This window comes from Gavialis gangeticus, unplaced genomic scaffold (genome assembly GCF_001723915.1).
Source record: "Gavialis gangeticus isolate Ggan-Ray unplaced genomic scaffold, GavGan_comp1, whole genome shotgun sequence".
NCBI classification, from domain to species: Eukaryota; Metazoa; Chordata; order Crocodylia; family Gavialidae; genus Gavialis; species Gavialis gangeticus.
In genome coordinates, this window is record NW_017729029.1 from 34,929,608 (window position 1) to 34,946,060 (window position 16,453).

The 16,453-nt window shown below is 43.7% G+C and overlaps 1 protein-coding gene across 3 annotated transcripts in view; it reads left to right on the forward strand.

Moving 5' to 3' along the window:
* LOC109300654 (H(+)/Cl(-) exchange transporter 5) overlaps window positions 1–10,120 on the forward strand; it is a 62,844-nt gene extending 52,724 nt beyond the window's left edge. For all 3 annotated transcript variants that reach the window (XM_019521399.1, XM_019521401.1, XM_019521400.1), the window contains exons 9-12: window positions 823–1,009; window positions 3,028–3,426; window positions 6,541–6,757; window positions 7,826–10,120. In XM_019521399.1, coding sequence (XP_019376944.1) covers window positions 823–1,009; window positions 3,028–3,426; window positions 6,541–6,757; window positions 7,826–7,916 — 894 coding nt within the window. In that variant the 3' untranslated portion in view covers window positions 7,917–10,120. The remainder of the gene's footprint in view (window positions 1–822; window positions 1,010–3,027; window positions 3,427–6,540; window positions 6,758–7,825) is intronic.
* Window positions 10,121–16,453: the final 6,333 nt, after the last annotated feature.

A 16,453-nucleotide genomic window follows, 5' to 3' on the forward strand; every position in this document is an offset into this window, starting at 1 on the left:
GGGAGGGGGGGGTGTGTGTGTGTGTGTGTGTGTGTGTGTGTGGCTATTTCATTAATTCTCATAAGAAAATGATTTATTAGAAACTCCTGAAAGCAGAGCGGTAGTAACCTGAGATCAGTAAATCCTGAATGTAGAGGTACTTGATTATGACTTCATACACAAACCAAATAGGAAGTGAACAAAAGGATCAAGCTAGTCTCTAGAATATCTTGTCTACATAGCTCACCGGGAAAATGTCTCTTTCAATGTGTAAAAATTATGTTAAAAGCAACAGCTAGAATTGTTATGCATGCTAGAAACTAGAGTTTTAATTTTAGGGTTATGAATATTAAAAGTGCCAGTGTAAGAGACAGATGACATTGTGTGGTAGCTAAACATTCCTCGGGGATGTGGAGCCTTACCTTTTCCTTTATTTGGGGAGTAAGGCACAGTATCTCTCCAATTAGCTTGTCACATTTTCTTATATGGTCAGTCCTTGGTTCTGTCGAGCTTTCCATTGTTCCTGGGAGTGAGCAGCAGGTCAATCCAATGTATGTAAGGACTTCAAAATGAATGTGGCTGCAGTGGGGAAGTATTGTCCAGGGAGCCTCTGGGGAAAAATGTGAATATACCCACTAGTTCACGTAGGGGACAGTGGCAGGAAAAGCATGCATACCAACTGCTAACCTTTTGGTGCGGCCAAGGGATATTCTTATGTAATAGCCATAACTTGTTGCTAATGTGATTCTGTATTCATCTTCTAATTCTGTTACTCCTCAGTGTATACTCTATTCTATTGAGCAGTGTCTCCTTTACCATGCACTGATGTATTTTTATTGATAGGTTCCTTCAGGTCTGTTCATCCCCAGTATGGCTGTTGGTGCCATAGTAGGTAGACTACTGGGAGTAGGAATGGAGCAGCTGGCTTACTATCATCGTGACTGGACTATCTTCAGTGGCTGGTGCAGTCAAGGGGCTGACTGCATTACTCCTGGACTTTATGCAATGGTTGGGGCTGCTGCATGTCTAGGTGAGCAATATGTGTTTACTTAAGCTGATGTAGTACTGTTAGTCATTGAGGGTGCTTGTACATGTGATGGTCATCACGATGTACATGTGATGAAAGCATAATTTGTGTGGCTTAATGGTATCACACGTTACATGTGCACCAGTTTTGGGAGTTTTAAATGACTTTGCATTGTTGCAAACGAAACTACATCTGGATGCAGTTTTGCAATGATGCAGCTGTCAGCTTGCCCTCTGGCTGCGGGAGAGGCAGGCAGGTTCCACAATAAAAAAGGATTGGGCCTCTTGCCACTTGCCTTCAGCAGGCACCTGATCCTTTTTTTATTTGGAAGAGCCTGCCTGCATCTCCCACAGCTGGGGGGCAAGCTGCCAGTAAGCCAAGCAGCTCCTGAGCTGTGGGAGGCCCTGGTCCTTTCCTCCATGGCTGTGGCACCCCCCGGGGCTCCCTGGGCAGGCTGCTAGTGGGCCAGGGACTGCCCCAGCTTGGAGGCAGCACCTGGTCAGATCCAACTCTTCCCTGAGCTTGCCAGGGCTTCCAGTGCTTAGTGTACTGTCCCTGTTGCCTGGGACTGTGTGGGAATGGGCTGGCTTGCCCCGGGGCAGCTTGGGGAAGCAGCAGGAGGGCGGCTAGTTGTTGTGGCAGCAGAAGAAAGTGGCAGGCATGGTGCACAGGATGCTGGAAGCCCACCAAGCCCATGTTTCCCTGAGCCTGCCTAGGCTTCCAGCGTCCTGCACACCATCCTCGCTACGTTCTCCAGCCATCAACACACCCAACCACCTTCTTGCTGCATCTCCCGGCGAGGCAGGCTCTGCAAATAAAGAAATAAAGAAAAAAAAGTATTGGGCTCCTTGCTGCTTCTACTTTCAGCCAGGTGCCTGGCTGCTCCTTGGGTGGGCTTGGAGAATGCTTGGATCCATCCAGGTGCTGCTTCTGAGCTGGGGAACCCTTAGCCTGCTAGCAGCCTATCCTGGCAGTGCTGGGGATGCCGCCACTGTGGAGGAAAGAACCAGGGCCCCCTGCAGCTCAGGGGCCACTCAGCCCCCTGGCAGCTTGCCCCTGCCTGCAGGCAGGCTTCAGTTCTGACAGTAAATAAATAAAAAAGGATTGGGCTTCTAGCCGTAAGGGGAAGGAAAATTTGAAAGTGTGGTTTCAATTTAAAACCCATCATTTCAATTTAGGGGCCATAGAATAAAACCTTGGGGACTCAATCAGCACTCAGATTGCTAGTTCAGAAAATGATGTGATTACTTGTTATTTGTCTTCATTGAAAACATTTTACTATTAAGATGCATAAACTTGCATTTCACAGTGGTAAAAATGGATGACCAATACCAAACAAAAACAGGTGGAGCTACCTGTATTTCGTCTTGTAATCAAAGCAAGTGAAAGTGGCCCCTTTGACCAGGTCAGAATGTCACCTGTTGTGGAGATAGTGACCTCTGAAAGTAAAGTGTTATGTACTTATTTTAGTGCTTGAAAGGCTTGACACATTTATTGTGCAATTAAGTAGTTTTGTGATGAAATAAACTTTTCCATTATTCAATGAAAGTTATCAGCTGTCCAGTAAACCAAATCTGAGGAACAGCAGTATGCTGTCAAAATAATAGTATGTTATCAAAACAGTTGTAACAGATATAAATATCAAGCGTGTTATAGAGGTTCTGACAGCTCTTTGGAGAGAATCTTGCAAGTCAGTGGATCTGCCATCCTACATAAGACAGAATCTGATCACACTTGTCATCACAAGTATGCTCTGTTATCAAGTAAATGTGTATCTTTTGGCTACTTCTGAATGTTGAAAAAAACAGCTGAGAGTAGTGCTTTATGAGATGGTGACACGGGAACCATTTTTTTTAAAACCAGCTTAATGAGAAGGTCACCTACAATCCAATCCAGACAGAAACATAAGTTGGGCCTGAAAGTATGGACTTTTTCTAATAAACCAGCATTTTATATTTAATGCTTTTTTCCAAATTTTTTGAAGTGTTAGAAGCTTTCAACCTCATGTTCTGTTTTTACAGGTGGAGTAACCCGTATGACTGTGTCACTGGTGGTCATTATGTTTGAACTTACTGGTGGACTGGAGTATATTGTTCCTTTAATGGCAGCAGCCATGACCAGCAAGTGGGTGGCAGATGCAATTGGACGGGAAGGAATCTACGATGCCCATATTCGCCTCAATGGTTATCCCTTCCTGGAGGCCAAGGAGGAGTTCTCACACAAGACTCTTGCAATGGATGTCATGAGGCCGCGACGGAATGACCCTCCTCTGACTGTCATCACTCAGGACAGCATGACTGTAGAGGATGTGGAGGTCATAATCAATGAAACCACGTACAGTGGCTATCCAGTTGTTGTGTCACGGGAGTCACAAAGGCTTGTTGGTTTTGTCCTCAGGAGAGACCTCATCATTTCAATAGGTAAGAGCAGAAAGACACAGTTCTACATGGATTAAGTGTTGCATCTGGAAGCCTATGAGTGCCACCTCCATATGTACTTTCTAAATTAACAGTACCATGGTTTTAAGATTCAGTGAGTAGTCCCACTATAGACCTTCTGTGCTAGGGTCATGTATCTTATAGCTTTCTGAATCTTAGTATGCAAGGTACCATTTGACATGTGCAGTTAAATCACTGCAACTAGTCTTAGGCCATGTGTAGATGAAACAAGGGGCATGTTTGCACGACACTTTAAAGCAGGTTAAATGCTTTTGCACCACTTTAATGGTGTTTGCACACATTGGTGGCATATTGCGCAGTAATTCTAGACGCTGTAGCAACTTTGGCGGTGTAATGCGCCTTAGATGACTTGGGGCACAGCAAACTAAAAGTCCTCTGAGGAGTTTGTTTGCTGCCCTACAGCTGTGGAGTGAAACACCAAGCTCTGTGCAGCTCAGGGGCTCTGCAAGAAGCCTGTGCAGGCAGCCTGACAGCAGCCTGGGAAGGCAGGCTTTGCCCAAGGGAAGAAAAAAATATTGGTGAACCTGATCTTTTTTCTCCCCTGCCCTGGAGCCTGCTTGCCTGAGCTACACGGGGGCCTGGTGCTTCCCTCCATGGCTGTGGTGCCCCCCCCCTGGAGACGGTCCAAGCTGGGTGTCTGTGGGTAGGTGCCACCTGGGGTGGGCCGCTGCTGCCACAGAGGCAAGCACCAGCCCTTCCCGCAGCCCAGGGACCGCTCTGCCTGCTAGCAGCTCACTCTCCCTTCCCCGCTGCCGGAGAGGCAGTTGAGTTCGGGTGTGTTAACAACATAGGGCTTTAAAGGGCCCTAAATTGAAGTGATGTGTTTTAAAAACCCACTGCTTCAATTTAGGGCCCCCATTTTGTGTACACACACCCTTAATTCTTAAACTCTTAAAGAACACTATGGCATTTAAACATTCTCCCCAATGAGAATCTAAAATTATCTTGATTTAACTGTGGAAAGTACTTAAAGTTATCTTTGAGAGCAAGCCTCACTGTAGCTTTGCAGCCTTGCAACGAGAGTATTTTCTCCACACCCAAAGCAGTTTGAGACAGTAGTGGCAAATCTGCAGGCACAAAGGCTGGAGTGAAAAGTGGTTTCCACCTCCCCACCACATTGAAGACAAATTGAGACGAGCGTGATGTCTGTACTTGTGCTTCTGTGCCACTTAGATGGGAGCATGAGCTGCTTTGTGATAAACCAGAGTTCAGTACTGGGCCATGATTGGAGCCGATGAGAAAAAAGGAGACCTTTCTTTGTCATAAGTCTGTGGGACTTGTTGTATTCTCTCCTGTTTATTTCCAGCCTCATAAACACATGCACTGGCTCTGCACATTTTACCTCTTGTTATCCTCTGTAATCAGTAGTGTTTACAGGCTAAGACCTGGAATTACGCAGTTTGGGTCAGAGGGGGTGGGTAGGGCTAGGAACCAGCCACTGCCACCACCAGTTTTCCATGCTGTGGCATGGGTGAAGCATCCACTACTGCCATTTCTCTCCTCTGTGGCGTGGAGAAAGTGCTTGCTGCCAAAGCACTACGTCCACAGGCCAGATCCCAGGGCTCCAACCTATAGGTTGCTGAACTCTGTGGGATGAGATCTTTTCAGCTGAACAGTTGAGCACATGGGGCAAGGAGGGGCACACTAACTCTTAAGTGTTAACCAGTTTTGTCCACGGTCCTGCTTTCAGCATGAATGGTATGACTGTTGTGTACAAATCTCTGCTGATTTCAGTGGTCATCTCTCTGTGATAGACTTGTTGTTTCACGGTATGGGAACTACTGCTGTTGATTTCTTCTTTTGTGCCTTGCCAAGTACTTTAGCCATTGACAATGAGAGGGGAAGAAACACAGGAAGGGTCTACTACAAAGACTTTGTTTCCTTCCTTGGGCTGGGTTGTGATTTAACATGACACTTCTTGTTTTCATTTCATCATGAATTTCTAGAAACTCAAAATGAACAGTTTACTCTTCCCTAAAAATTCAAAATAGTCCACTTTTGTGCGTGTGACAGAACAGGATTCAGTCCCGGTTGTCAACCTCCTCTAAATGCTAAACATTTAAAATAATGTTACAAATTCAGATTTTTGGAAGTCAAGTTAGCTTCTAGCCTAGGGACTATGTAGGTAATAATGGAAAAGAATCAGGACTCTGATATGGCTACTGTCAGATTGATCTGTTTTTGCTGGCAGACAAATCTGATACTCATTAAAATAAACTCTTCATAAAGGAGAGAATCTTGACCAGGATGCATGGACTCTTTGTGAAAAGAAAATCTTTTTCTCATCAAGTGCCCATACTCTGATTGGTCCATAAAGTAAGGTGCATTTAAACCTCCCTTCCCCATAAATATGGAAAGGATCATATGTAATTAGTGGATAGGAATACAGAGTCTGTGTGGCTATTCTTGGATTTCATTTTATCCCGTTACATAAAACTTTCAAGATGGGCATATTAAAGATCCTTGTAAAATTGCTGTTGAAATGTAATCTCTTATGCCATGTAACTGCTCCTGAAAAGTAATGAGCCTAGCACTAGCATCTCTGTCTCCAGAAGTACTTTTCATTTCCTTCCTAGTTACCCCTGGTGTCTACAGCAGCAGCAAAGTGATACACTGTGTCTTGCAGCACCAAAAACTTAAGCAGAATGCTTAAGTTTGCCACAGAACTTAAAACAATGTGCAGTGGTTAAGTAGAGCTTATCAGCAGAAGGGAGTTCACAGAGTCATAGGAGAGAAGAGCTGGAAGGGACTTCAGGTGGTCAATAAAGTCAGTGTACCCCCTGCTTAAAGCAGGATCATCCCTATCCAAGCCATCCCATACAAGTCCTTGTCTGACCTATTCTTAAACTACACAATCAACCCTGGTTCCCATGAGGGCTGTGATAAGCATTTGCTGATACAGAATTACTGTCAGTCTGTCTTCCTATGCAAGTTGTTGGCTGTATGGCCTGAGACGAGCACCTACTACTTACTCATGTGGGTAACTGAATGAGGTGATTGCCACTTGAGCAGGGGCAGAGGGATTAAAGGTTGTGCTTCAGATGTCTTTTATAATTGACAACTTCTTTCATCCAGAAAATGCCAGGAAGAAGCAGGATGGGATTGTGAGCACTTCAATTATTTATTTTACTGACCACTCTCCACCACTGCCTCCAAGCTCTCCATCCATGCTCAAACTCAGGAGTATCCTGGACCTGAGTCCTTTCACAGTGACAGACCAAACACCCATGGAGATTGTTGTGGATATATTTCGTAAGCTAGGATTACGCCAGTGCCTTGTCACGCACAATGGGTAAGAGCACTGCAGGGGTGAGTAGTGGGATGCTGACTAGGAATAGCAAAACACAGAAAGATTTAAAGAGCAGTCACAGCTTGGCAGAAAGCTGTTCTGAAACAGTAAATCTTTCTGGGAAAGGGAGTAATGTAAATGAAGAGTGGGGATATTGAAGCCATGAAGCATGGCACCATGTGGTAAAAATATCAAATATCACTATGTTGAAGAAAAGCAGGGGGACAAGTTCAAATAATATTTTCTACTTCAGCTCCAGCAATGTGCATAATGTTAATACTGGTTCCTGTTAGGGTGCTTTTAGCCAATACAAAGTAGAATATTTTTTAAAAAGTTGCCAGGAAGGGGTTTGGGGAAATGTATTTAATAATGAGTTTATAGATCTGTTTGTTAAGATACAATATCTTTTTATTAGACCAACTAAAATAGTTGGAAAAATTCTTCTTTGCAAGCTTTTGGTTACAAACACCCTTTGTCAAGCTGAGGGAAGATCTGCAGTTGGTTTGTGCTCTTCCTGAATGGAAAACTTTTTTTTTTCTATTCCATCCAGGAAGAGCACAGACCAAGTGCAGGTGCTTCTTCAGCCTGACAAGGGGTGTTTGCCCAAAAGCTTGCAAAGAAGAATTTTTCCAACTATTTTAGTTGGTTTAATACAAGATATTGGATTTACCCAAAGATCCCTGTCTACCAATGTCCTTAGGCCAACACAGCTACAACCTATAACCTTTGTTAAGATACATCACTCAAACTGCTTCTCCCTCATAACCAGGAATACTATTAATAATGTTGTCCATGAATCCTTTAACTTAGGAAAAATAATGACTTGTAAAAACTTTTTGGAGGAAAATGTGTTTGCTTCAGTTTCTTAAAGAAAATCTTTTAAATGTTTCAGAAATACTACAATGGGGTGTTTCAACATTTCATCTGAAAAGACTTGGCGTTAGAGTAGACTTGTAGCATTCCAAGCCATGGAAACTTTTTTATGTTTATCATGGATTAAAATTGTCATTGGACTAGGATGAATTTGGGGAAAGGAATAGCTATGCTAACGATCTGTTGTTAACTTTCCAGGAAACTACTTGGGATCATTACCAAAAAGGATGTATTAAAGCACATTGCACAAATGGCTAACCAAGACCCAGATTCTATACTCTTCAATTAAAAACAGACCCATAGGAATTGTGTGTTTGATGCAACAAAAGGAACTTTGTAAAAGACTCTGGATTTTTCTCTTCTATTTTTATTGAGAACCTGGAGCTATCTTCAGAGTTTCCCTGTATGGAGCTGAAGATAATCATGTTTTTTTTACAAGATAATTAATTGCACTACATAATCTGTGGAAACTTAATCTTCTCTTTAGAAGAAAAGACTTTTATTATATTGCTTTTGTGAAGTTGCATTGGAAAGATTCCATGAAGGAGTAAAAGCAAAATGCTACAGAATTAAATCTGTTCCTTTTTTTATTTTATTTGAATGCTTTCATAGCTAATGTGGGAAGGGAAAGAAAGTATCAGTCTTAAGTCTACAGAAGCCTTGGAGGAGGAGGAGGACGACTGCGCATAGCACTCAGAGGCTGCCTGAGAAAGATGTAGTCATAAGGGCCATTGCTTCCAGATAGCTGCTTGATAAAAACAGAAGTCTGATGCTTGCTTTTAAAAGGTTTAAAAAAAAAAAGTGAGAGCTGATTGTTAGGGTGACTTTCTCCCCTCTGCATTTGAATTCAGGGGAAATCTACTAGTTCCTTTATGCACTGTCTAGCTAAATGAGGACTGACTTTGCTGCTTCAAGCAAAAAAAAAGGGTTTTCTGCTGAAGCTGTACTCTGTTTCTAATCAGAATGTTGCTTCATTTTGGTTGGTCTTCTCTGAATGTATTTAACTTCCCTCTGTGGCTCACTCCCTAAAAGTACGCAAAAGAGAACAGAAGGTGTTATCAGTTGCTTTCTTGTAACTCCCCTTTTCTCTTAAACTGAAGGATCTCTCCTCCTTGACTTCTATAAAAATGATTAATTGAAATGATTGACAGTCCTAAATTATTGCCCTAGTTTTTACTGCATTTCCAAGTAATCGTTAATCACATTTGATTATTGAACAACTGACCTCTTACTTAATCAGCAGCATCTTATGTTGTGAGGATATGGCTATGGGAAGTCCCTGTATCCACAATGTTTACATGAATGCATGCGCCATGCTACCAGCTTCCTTTCTCTCTGTTGCAGTCTAACTCAGGATGGAATCCTGTCTGTAGGATTGAGTACACTGCCACTTTATGTACAGTCATCACTTCCTGTCTTGGTCTTATTACCAGCAACTATGCAATAAAAACCCCTTTATGACCACTCCAGCAATACAATTCACATCTCTTCCCAAAATGTCCTTCTAAAATCATTGCATCCCAAACTCTATCAGAGTGCCGCTGATGAGATCACTTGACCGTTCACTGAGGTTTCAGTCAGTAACCAGCCTGCTTCACTTTAGCAGCCACTTCAGACCAGGTCAGGTGAGGTTGGGATTGGCAGTGGAATTCAGTGAAATGGTCAAAAGGTGATTGTCCATGTAAAGTGAGTCAAAAGCTGAACTGTCAGAAGCTATGGGCAAAAATTGGGCTGACACTAAGAACTTAGTGGGAACTTTTAATCTGTTTCTTCGATGGACAAACCTTGAACCATTGAAACAACCACTACCTTGAGGACAAGTTTGCCCCTCTTGGCACCCTCTCCTGAAAGGGCCATGGGAAGTAAACTTCCCTTATCCTTAGAGATGGTTCCTTCAGACCAGGGCTCAGATGTGTTGACAGGAGGTGATGTGCCTGCCATCCAACAAAGTATTGCTGCCTATGATAAACCTGGTCTGTAGATAAATAGGATTCCTGTCTCCAGAGCTGGCAGGTACCTTCCACAAGTGCTAGAACTTTTCTTCAACATAAATAAGCTGGTTTCTGTTGGAAAACACTTATATCAGCTTCAGAACCACTTGCAGTTGCCATTGCTTTAGCATCCTAACAAGATGACGATGTCTGCTACTCTGATCATATTGTTTAGTAAAGCTGAGTCAGCCGACCAAAATGTTATCAACGAATAATTATCTTGTGTTTGGAAATAAATGCCTTGAATGTCTCTAATGTTGCTTGTTCAGCAGGAGACAGTTATGTTCCCTTTTTTATTACAGAAAAAATGTTCTTTAGTCCCATCTGTAGCCTTGAATGCTTCAGTGAGCTGTATTCAGGGTTTGTCGTGAAGCTAATCATTGAGTGTTTGCTCTGTCTCATTTTCAGAGAACTGTCCCCAGTCTCATGACAAATGAATGCTGTGCAAGCCTGACTTCAAAAACTGCTATTAAAAACACTATTTTTGGTTAAATTATAATCATGTAGAGAACAAATGTGTTGTGTGTAACCCATGCAGTGCGTCTCTTCCCTTCTGCTACTGCAGGCCCAAGAAGGGACAAATGGCTGTAAGTTCTCAATTCAGGCTCTTGCAATTCAAGCTCTTGCCTCCCTTGGAAGCATGTGCACATGCCTGTTGCACAGCCCACCCACGCACCCTGTGGTCCCAATCTTATTTCTTTGGCTGATGTTATATGGTGCACCCTGTTTAGAAATGGTTAAAATGGCTTGAAGGTCTGTCCCTTGTCAAGGCAGTTATAGGATAAGTGCCAACTGCACTAGAAAACTTAAATGCTGAATCAGCATTGCTAACTAACCCCAAGTGCTGGATAATCATGAGACTAGTTTAAATGCATGAAATTTAGATTTAGTTGAAGTTAGTCCCAGAGTTGAGAGCTCCCACTTTACAGCTTGTTCTTGCTAATCATGATGGAAGTATTTTTAAGACAGGACAGTTAAAACTCCCATATAATCATGTGACACCTTCTTCCTTCCCCTGCAGCTGGAGCCGCAGATGAAGTACCAAATATGTGAGTTGGGAATTCCTAATTTTTACCCAAGCATAGTTGACTCCAGCTCCCAGAAGCAGGTTGTTCCTAAGAAGCTGTTACATGGTAGGCCAGATGATAGGCTCCTTGAATCACTGAATGTTGGAAGAAGTAGAAGCAGCTGTACACTCCGGTTTGAAGTGGGATAACTTAGCAGGCATGGCACCAGCATGCATCTGAGTGGGACCAAGTTCTAGGAAAGGGTAGGAGTGTTGTCTGATAAGGGATTTCTTGCAGATCAGAAAGAGAAAAAACTAGAGGAAAAGAGGGGCCACCAGCGTACATTGAATCTTCAGTGTTGTAGATTGCAATCCAGCCTGTTCATACTGAGGAGAGAAAACTGAGAACCTGTGGTGCAATGAGCAGGTAAGTGGAATACATTTGTTCATCTCAGCCCCTTTTTACCTTGTCTTTTCTGGGAATTGAAGAGGAAGGCACCTTGTCTATATGTCAGTTTCTGTCACCTTTCTGGGGCATGGCATTAGGCAGGATTTCATCTGGTCTCTTAGGTTCTCTTGCCTACACACCTTTGAGTTGTTGCCTTGGGACAAAAGTTTTTTGAAAAGCAAAAAAGGGGTCCACACAGAATATAACAATGGCCACCAGGTGGCAATGCTGCTTCTTAAATGTGTAAACCATAGGCATAGGAAACTACTGGGGTGATTGTGAGGCTGATAAAAGCTTGTAGATAGCCAGTGCAAATAAGAAGGGCAATTTCAGGTCCAAGTCTCACGATTCATTTAAATCAGTAGAGGTCTGAAATTGTCTCTCTTAGGCCAAGTGTCTTGAATGCCAATGATTGCCTATGGTACAAGGGCAAAGAGACTGCTACCTCTAACCAGGTGGTGACTTGCAGTTTCCTAGAGAATATATAGATTTTATAGCTATTAGGGTCAGAAGAGACCTCAGTAGGTCATCGAGTCTGACCCCCTGCTGCAGGCAAGAAAGAGCGTTGGGGTCAGATGACCCCAGCCAGGTGCTTGTCCAGTCTCTTCTTTAAAGACCCCCAAGGTAGGGAAGAGCACCACCTCCCTTGGAAGCCCATTCCAGATTTTGGCAACCCTTACCATAAAGAAGTTCTTCCTGATGTCTAACCTGAATTTGCTCTCTGTCAGTTTGTGGCCGTTGTTTCTAGTTACTCTGAGGGGTGCCCTGGTAAACAGAGCATCTCCTATTCCCTGCTGTCCCCCCATCCCAATGAATTTGTAGATGGCCACAGGAACCCCTCTCAGCCTTCTCTTCCAGAGGCTGAAGAGATTCAGGTCCCTCAATCTTTCCTTGTAGAGCCTTACCCTACAGGCCCATAACCATATGAGTGTCCTTTCTCTAAATCCTCTCAAGGTTGTCCACATCCTTCTTGAAGTGCAGCACCCAAAACTGGATGCAGTACTCCATCTGCGGCCTTACCAGTGCCACATAGAGGGGAAGTATCACCTCCCTGGACCTGTTTGCTGTGCACCTGCTAATGCATGATAAAGTGTGATTAGCTTTAGCGATCACTTCAGCACGCTGACAACTCGTGTTCATCATGGTGTCAGCAATGACTCTGAGATCCCTAACTGCTACAGTATTGCTGAGGGGTCACTCCCCAGCCTGTAAGTGTGTTGGTGATTCCTTCTCTCTAGGTGCAGCACTTTGCATTTGGCTCTGTTGAATTGCATCCTATTCTGCTCTGCCCACTTCTCTAACCTGTCCAGATCTGCCTGGATCCATTCCTGCCCACTAGTGTGTTTACTTTACCCCATAATTTGGTGTAATCTGCGAATTTGGACACAGTGCTCTCCATAGCCTCATTCAAGTCACTGATGAAGACGTTGAACAGTACCGGTCTAAGGATCTAGCCTTGGGGAACTCCACTGCCCCCATCTTTCCAGGTCAATGACAACCCTTCCACTACCACTCTCTGGGTGCATCCCATCAGCTAATTTTGCGACCCACCTGACTGTGCAATCATCTACATCACAGCCACTCAGTTTATTGAGAACAGGATGAGATACCATGTCAAAGGCCTTCTTAAAATTCAGGTAGATGACATCTACCTCGTCCCCTGCATCTAAGCATTTTTTGACCTGGTCATAAAAAGAAACAAGGTTAGTCAGGCAGGATCTACCTGCTATGAACCCGTGCTGGTTACCCTTTAGCATTATTTTTCCTGCTGGACTCCCACAAATGTGATCCTTAATTTTTTCAAAGGTTTTCCCAAAGATAGAGGGGAAGTTAACTGGTCTATAGCTACCTGGATCCTCCTTCCTCCCCTTCTTGAAAATAGGGACCACATCACAGGTGACGTGTAGGGAGGGTATGGGGGAGGCATGTGCCCCCCCCCCCGAGATTGGCTGCCACCGGCCTCTGAAGGTGGTTGCTGGTCACCACATGCAGCCTCTCACCCCTTTGCTGCTGATGCAGCTGCCATCATCTGCAGGCAGTCCCCACTTGCTGATGCTGCCGGCATCTGCAGGCAGTCCCTGCTTGCCACCATGGTGCCCCCTAGTCTTGGAAGGCACCAGTCATTCATGGACCACATTGGCCCGTTACCAATCCAATACATGTGGTATTATACAATCCTTATTTTCCATTTCCATTGAAGAGATTGACTGCTTGAGGTCATACCATCAGATGCTTTATGGGTTGTGTCCTGAAGCTGAGCGTTGCCAAACTTGCAGAGAGGTTCTTCCCCTTTCTGTAGTCTCAACCAATGGAGGAGGGAAGGTTGGAGGGTCACAGCATACACCTTGTTTTACACAGTTCTGGAGGAGCTGTTGTAGTATAGAGCACCTGTTTGAAGCTGCTCAAAGTTTTGAAATATTAAAATAAGCTTCAGAAAAGGTGGGTGCTAAGCATAGCTGGGATTGCACAAAGTGCATGATGAAGTGCATTTTATTATGTATCTGTTGGCCAAAATGTGTGTGTATGGCCCAAAAATATCAATAGTGGATGCCTCAAATTTGGGGTGTGCAACTTGAGAATGTTTTTGAAAGGGCTGTTTTTCCAGATGGCAGGTATCCAGCACTTGCTGAACACAGGGCCTCTCTAAATAGACTTAGCATCCAAAATCCTGAGCCATTGTTTTGGAAATCTCGTCCATAAGACATGTACTCACTACTGAGCAGATCTAAGTACAACTCCCTCACAAAAAAGATTGTTCTGGGTCCTCTACAGATGTATAAAAAGTAATGCCCAACAGGAAAGTGGTTATAAGCAACTGATGGCAGGGGTTTATAACCAGCTCTACCTTCCCAGACTAGTTTGCCTGGAGTATAGTAAAATATCACAATCAAAACTTCCCAGGCAGGATTCAGTAATGCTAAAAGATCTCACACATCTCTTGGGTGCCTTTGCTTTGCTAAAGCGTTAATAGTCTTGTGGATGAAAATGGCATAATAGCTACATTTCTGCTGATGGCAACCATTAATGATTGACTTCTTGGCCAAAGAAATACTGGGTTTAATTTCAGATGCAGAAATTGAGAGAGATGCAACATAAGGCACTGGCGGAAGTGATATTTGTCCCACAATTGCCCTGACAAAAGTGCATGGCTGCAGAGTGCTTTAAAAGTGACCAATCATGGGACAAATTAATCCTCATTTAATGAGGGTTCAGATGAAGGTGCTCCAAAGAAAAGCACCTTTATTAACTTCATTAATTAGTATGCCCCTGGTGCTGTCATCAGGATAGGAGGTGGGGGAAGGCAGGGGAGGGCACTTTGTTCTGGGGTTTGCCCAGTGACAGCACTGGAGCTAGGAGAGGGAAGGTGGGGGCTAGGGGAGAGAGGCTGCAGCCTTTCTCCGTTGGATTGGCTCCAAACTGGAGCTCGATATTCCCCCCCCCCCTCCTTTCCCTTCTCCCCCTCCAAACAGCAAATGTGTTTGGTTGGGGGGTCACTTTAACTCAGGGTGCTTTATGTGAAGTGTCATGAGGGAGTTCATCTGTCAGCTTCCATAGTTGTAAGGAAATCTGATAACCTTCAGTGAGAGGTCATAGATTGAAAGCAGTCTGATATTGAATGCGTCTGAGAAACAGACAGTTTGGGATCAAATATATTTTCCAAGGGGCAGAATTGCACTTCACCTGTACGAGAGTTTCCTTCTGGTACTGTTCTTTTTCAACAGGAATTTCTTCTGTAAATTCACAACCCCAACTACCTAAAGCAGGACTTCCCACAAAGTCAGCTTTCAAGAAATAATTTCTTGAGGTGTTGACATGCTTTCCTTGCGGGTTGCCTCCTTATCTGGTCTGTGTTTGGGTCTTGAAATAAAACATCAGCTTAAAATGGAACAGAACATAACAACAGACCTGGATGTTGAGATAAATTGGTTAGGAATAACAAAAGGGGAAGGTTTTAGTTGGAGTATTTGTTTCTAGGCAAAAGGCTATAAGGTTCACGTTGGAAACTTGCCAGATGGCATTTTGTCTAAGCTGCATCTGCACTACATACAGGAAAGTTAAAGTCAGCAGAGTTCCAAAATAATGAAGATACTGTATTGACAGTATCAAAAGGAAAGGCTGCTGAGTGGATCAAATAAACATTGTGGAGCCACCAAAATGTCATCAATCTGAACTTTTCATCATAAACAGTAGTTGAACCTCACCCACTTAATTAAAAACAAAAACAAAAACAGTTTCACTTGGTTGCTGCCTGGCTGCTGCAGGGTAGGAGCTTGGGCAAAGGTGCCTCTGAAACCTTTGAGAGTGGTGGGGCGAAGGGTTTGGAATCGCCCATCTCGGACATTCCAGGTGTGTGCAGTCCAGTTGTTCTCGGGGAGCTCTTTGCACTTGTGGGTAACTTGAAGGACATGGAAGGGGTTGAATTTAAGCTAATATGAAATTCTAAGCCTGCAGCATTTCTTTCTAGATCCGGCGGAGATCAAAAATGCTTTGTGTTAGACTCTTTGGATGTCTGTGCCAGCCTCAGGAAAGTAAATGTCTAGCTCTTTCCTGTGTCTGAGAGAACTAAGACAATAGGTGAAACAGCAGGGTTGAGATCTATCATTGGCCTGTCTTCTTAAATTCATGGGTTACTCATGGCCCTTGTGGTCTGGAGTAATTGTGCATCTAGCTCTCACACACTGACCCAAGTATACATGCTCCACTTCCAGAGGCAGTTAACCTATCCAAGTAGACACCCGGAGGTTCTGGTGCTAGAATTTTTTAGTATAAAGTATAGGACATAACATGACGGGCTGGGCAGCCTAATCCTATCAGTGTATCAGAGACGATACACTGAGAGAGATGACAGGCATGTTCAGGCACCAAGATTGCACAGGGTATCCTGTCAGCCCTTCTATGTGATTTGAAGGGTAGCTGAGTTGTTTGCTTATGAAAGCCCTTTGCTTAGAAAAGCATGTGCCGTACATCTCTGACTTAAGAGCATAAGATGCTACCTTGGCTTCTGCTTGACTTCAAGTTAATACAGCCAACTACTCTGTTCATGGTTTTTAACATGGGTTTATCAATACTGAATGTCTAGAAAAGTGTTAAGAAGGGGTCTTTGTAACCGTCTCAGATGGAACTATAATCTCTTCTAGAATTAAAGGACCCATGAGGATATACTTTTGGCAGTTGCTAACTAACACATGCTATAATAGCCCCTTGGGACTCCAGCTGCACTCTAGTATGCCTGGCTTTGCACACATTAGGTTCCAGTCAGTGCACCCAAGACCTTTGTCTCCTTATTTTTTTTATTTTTAGGGAGTACTGCTGGGCTTGTAAAATGTTTACAAAGTACTTTCTTGCCTTGCATTAGTGAAAGGACTGAGACAAATTAAAAT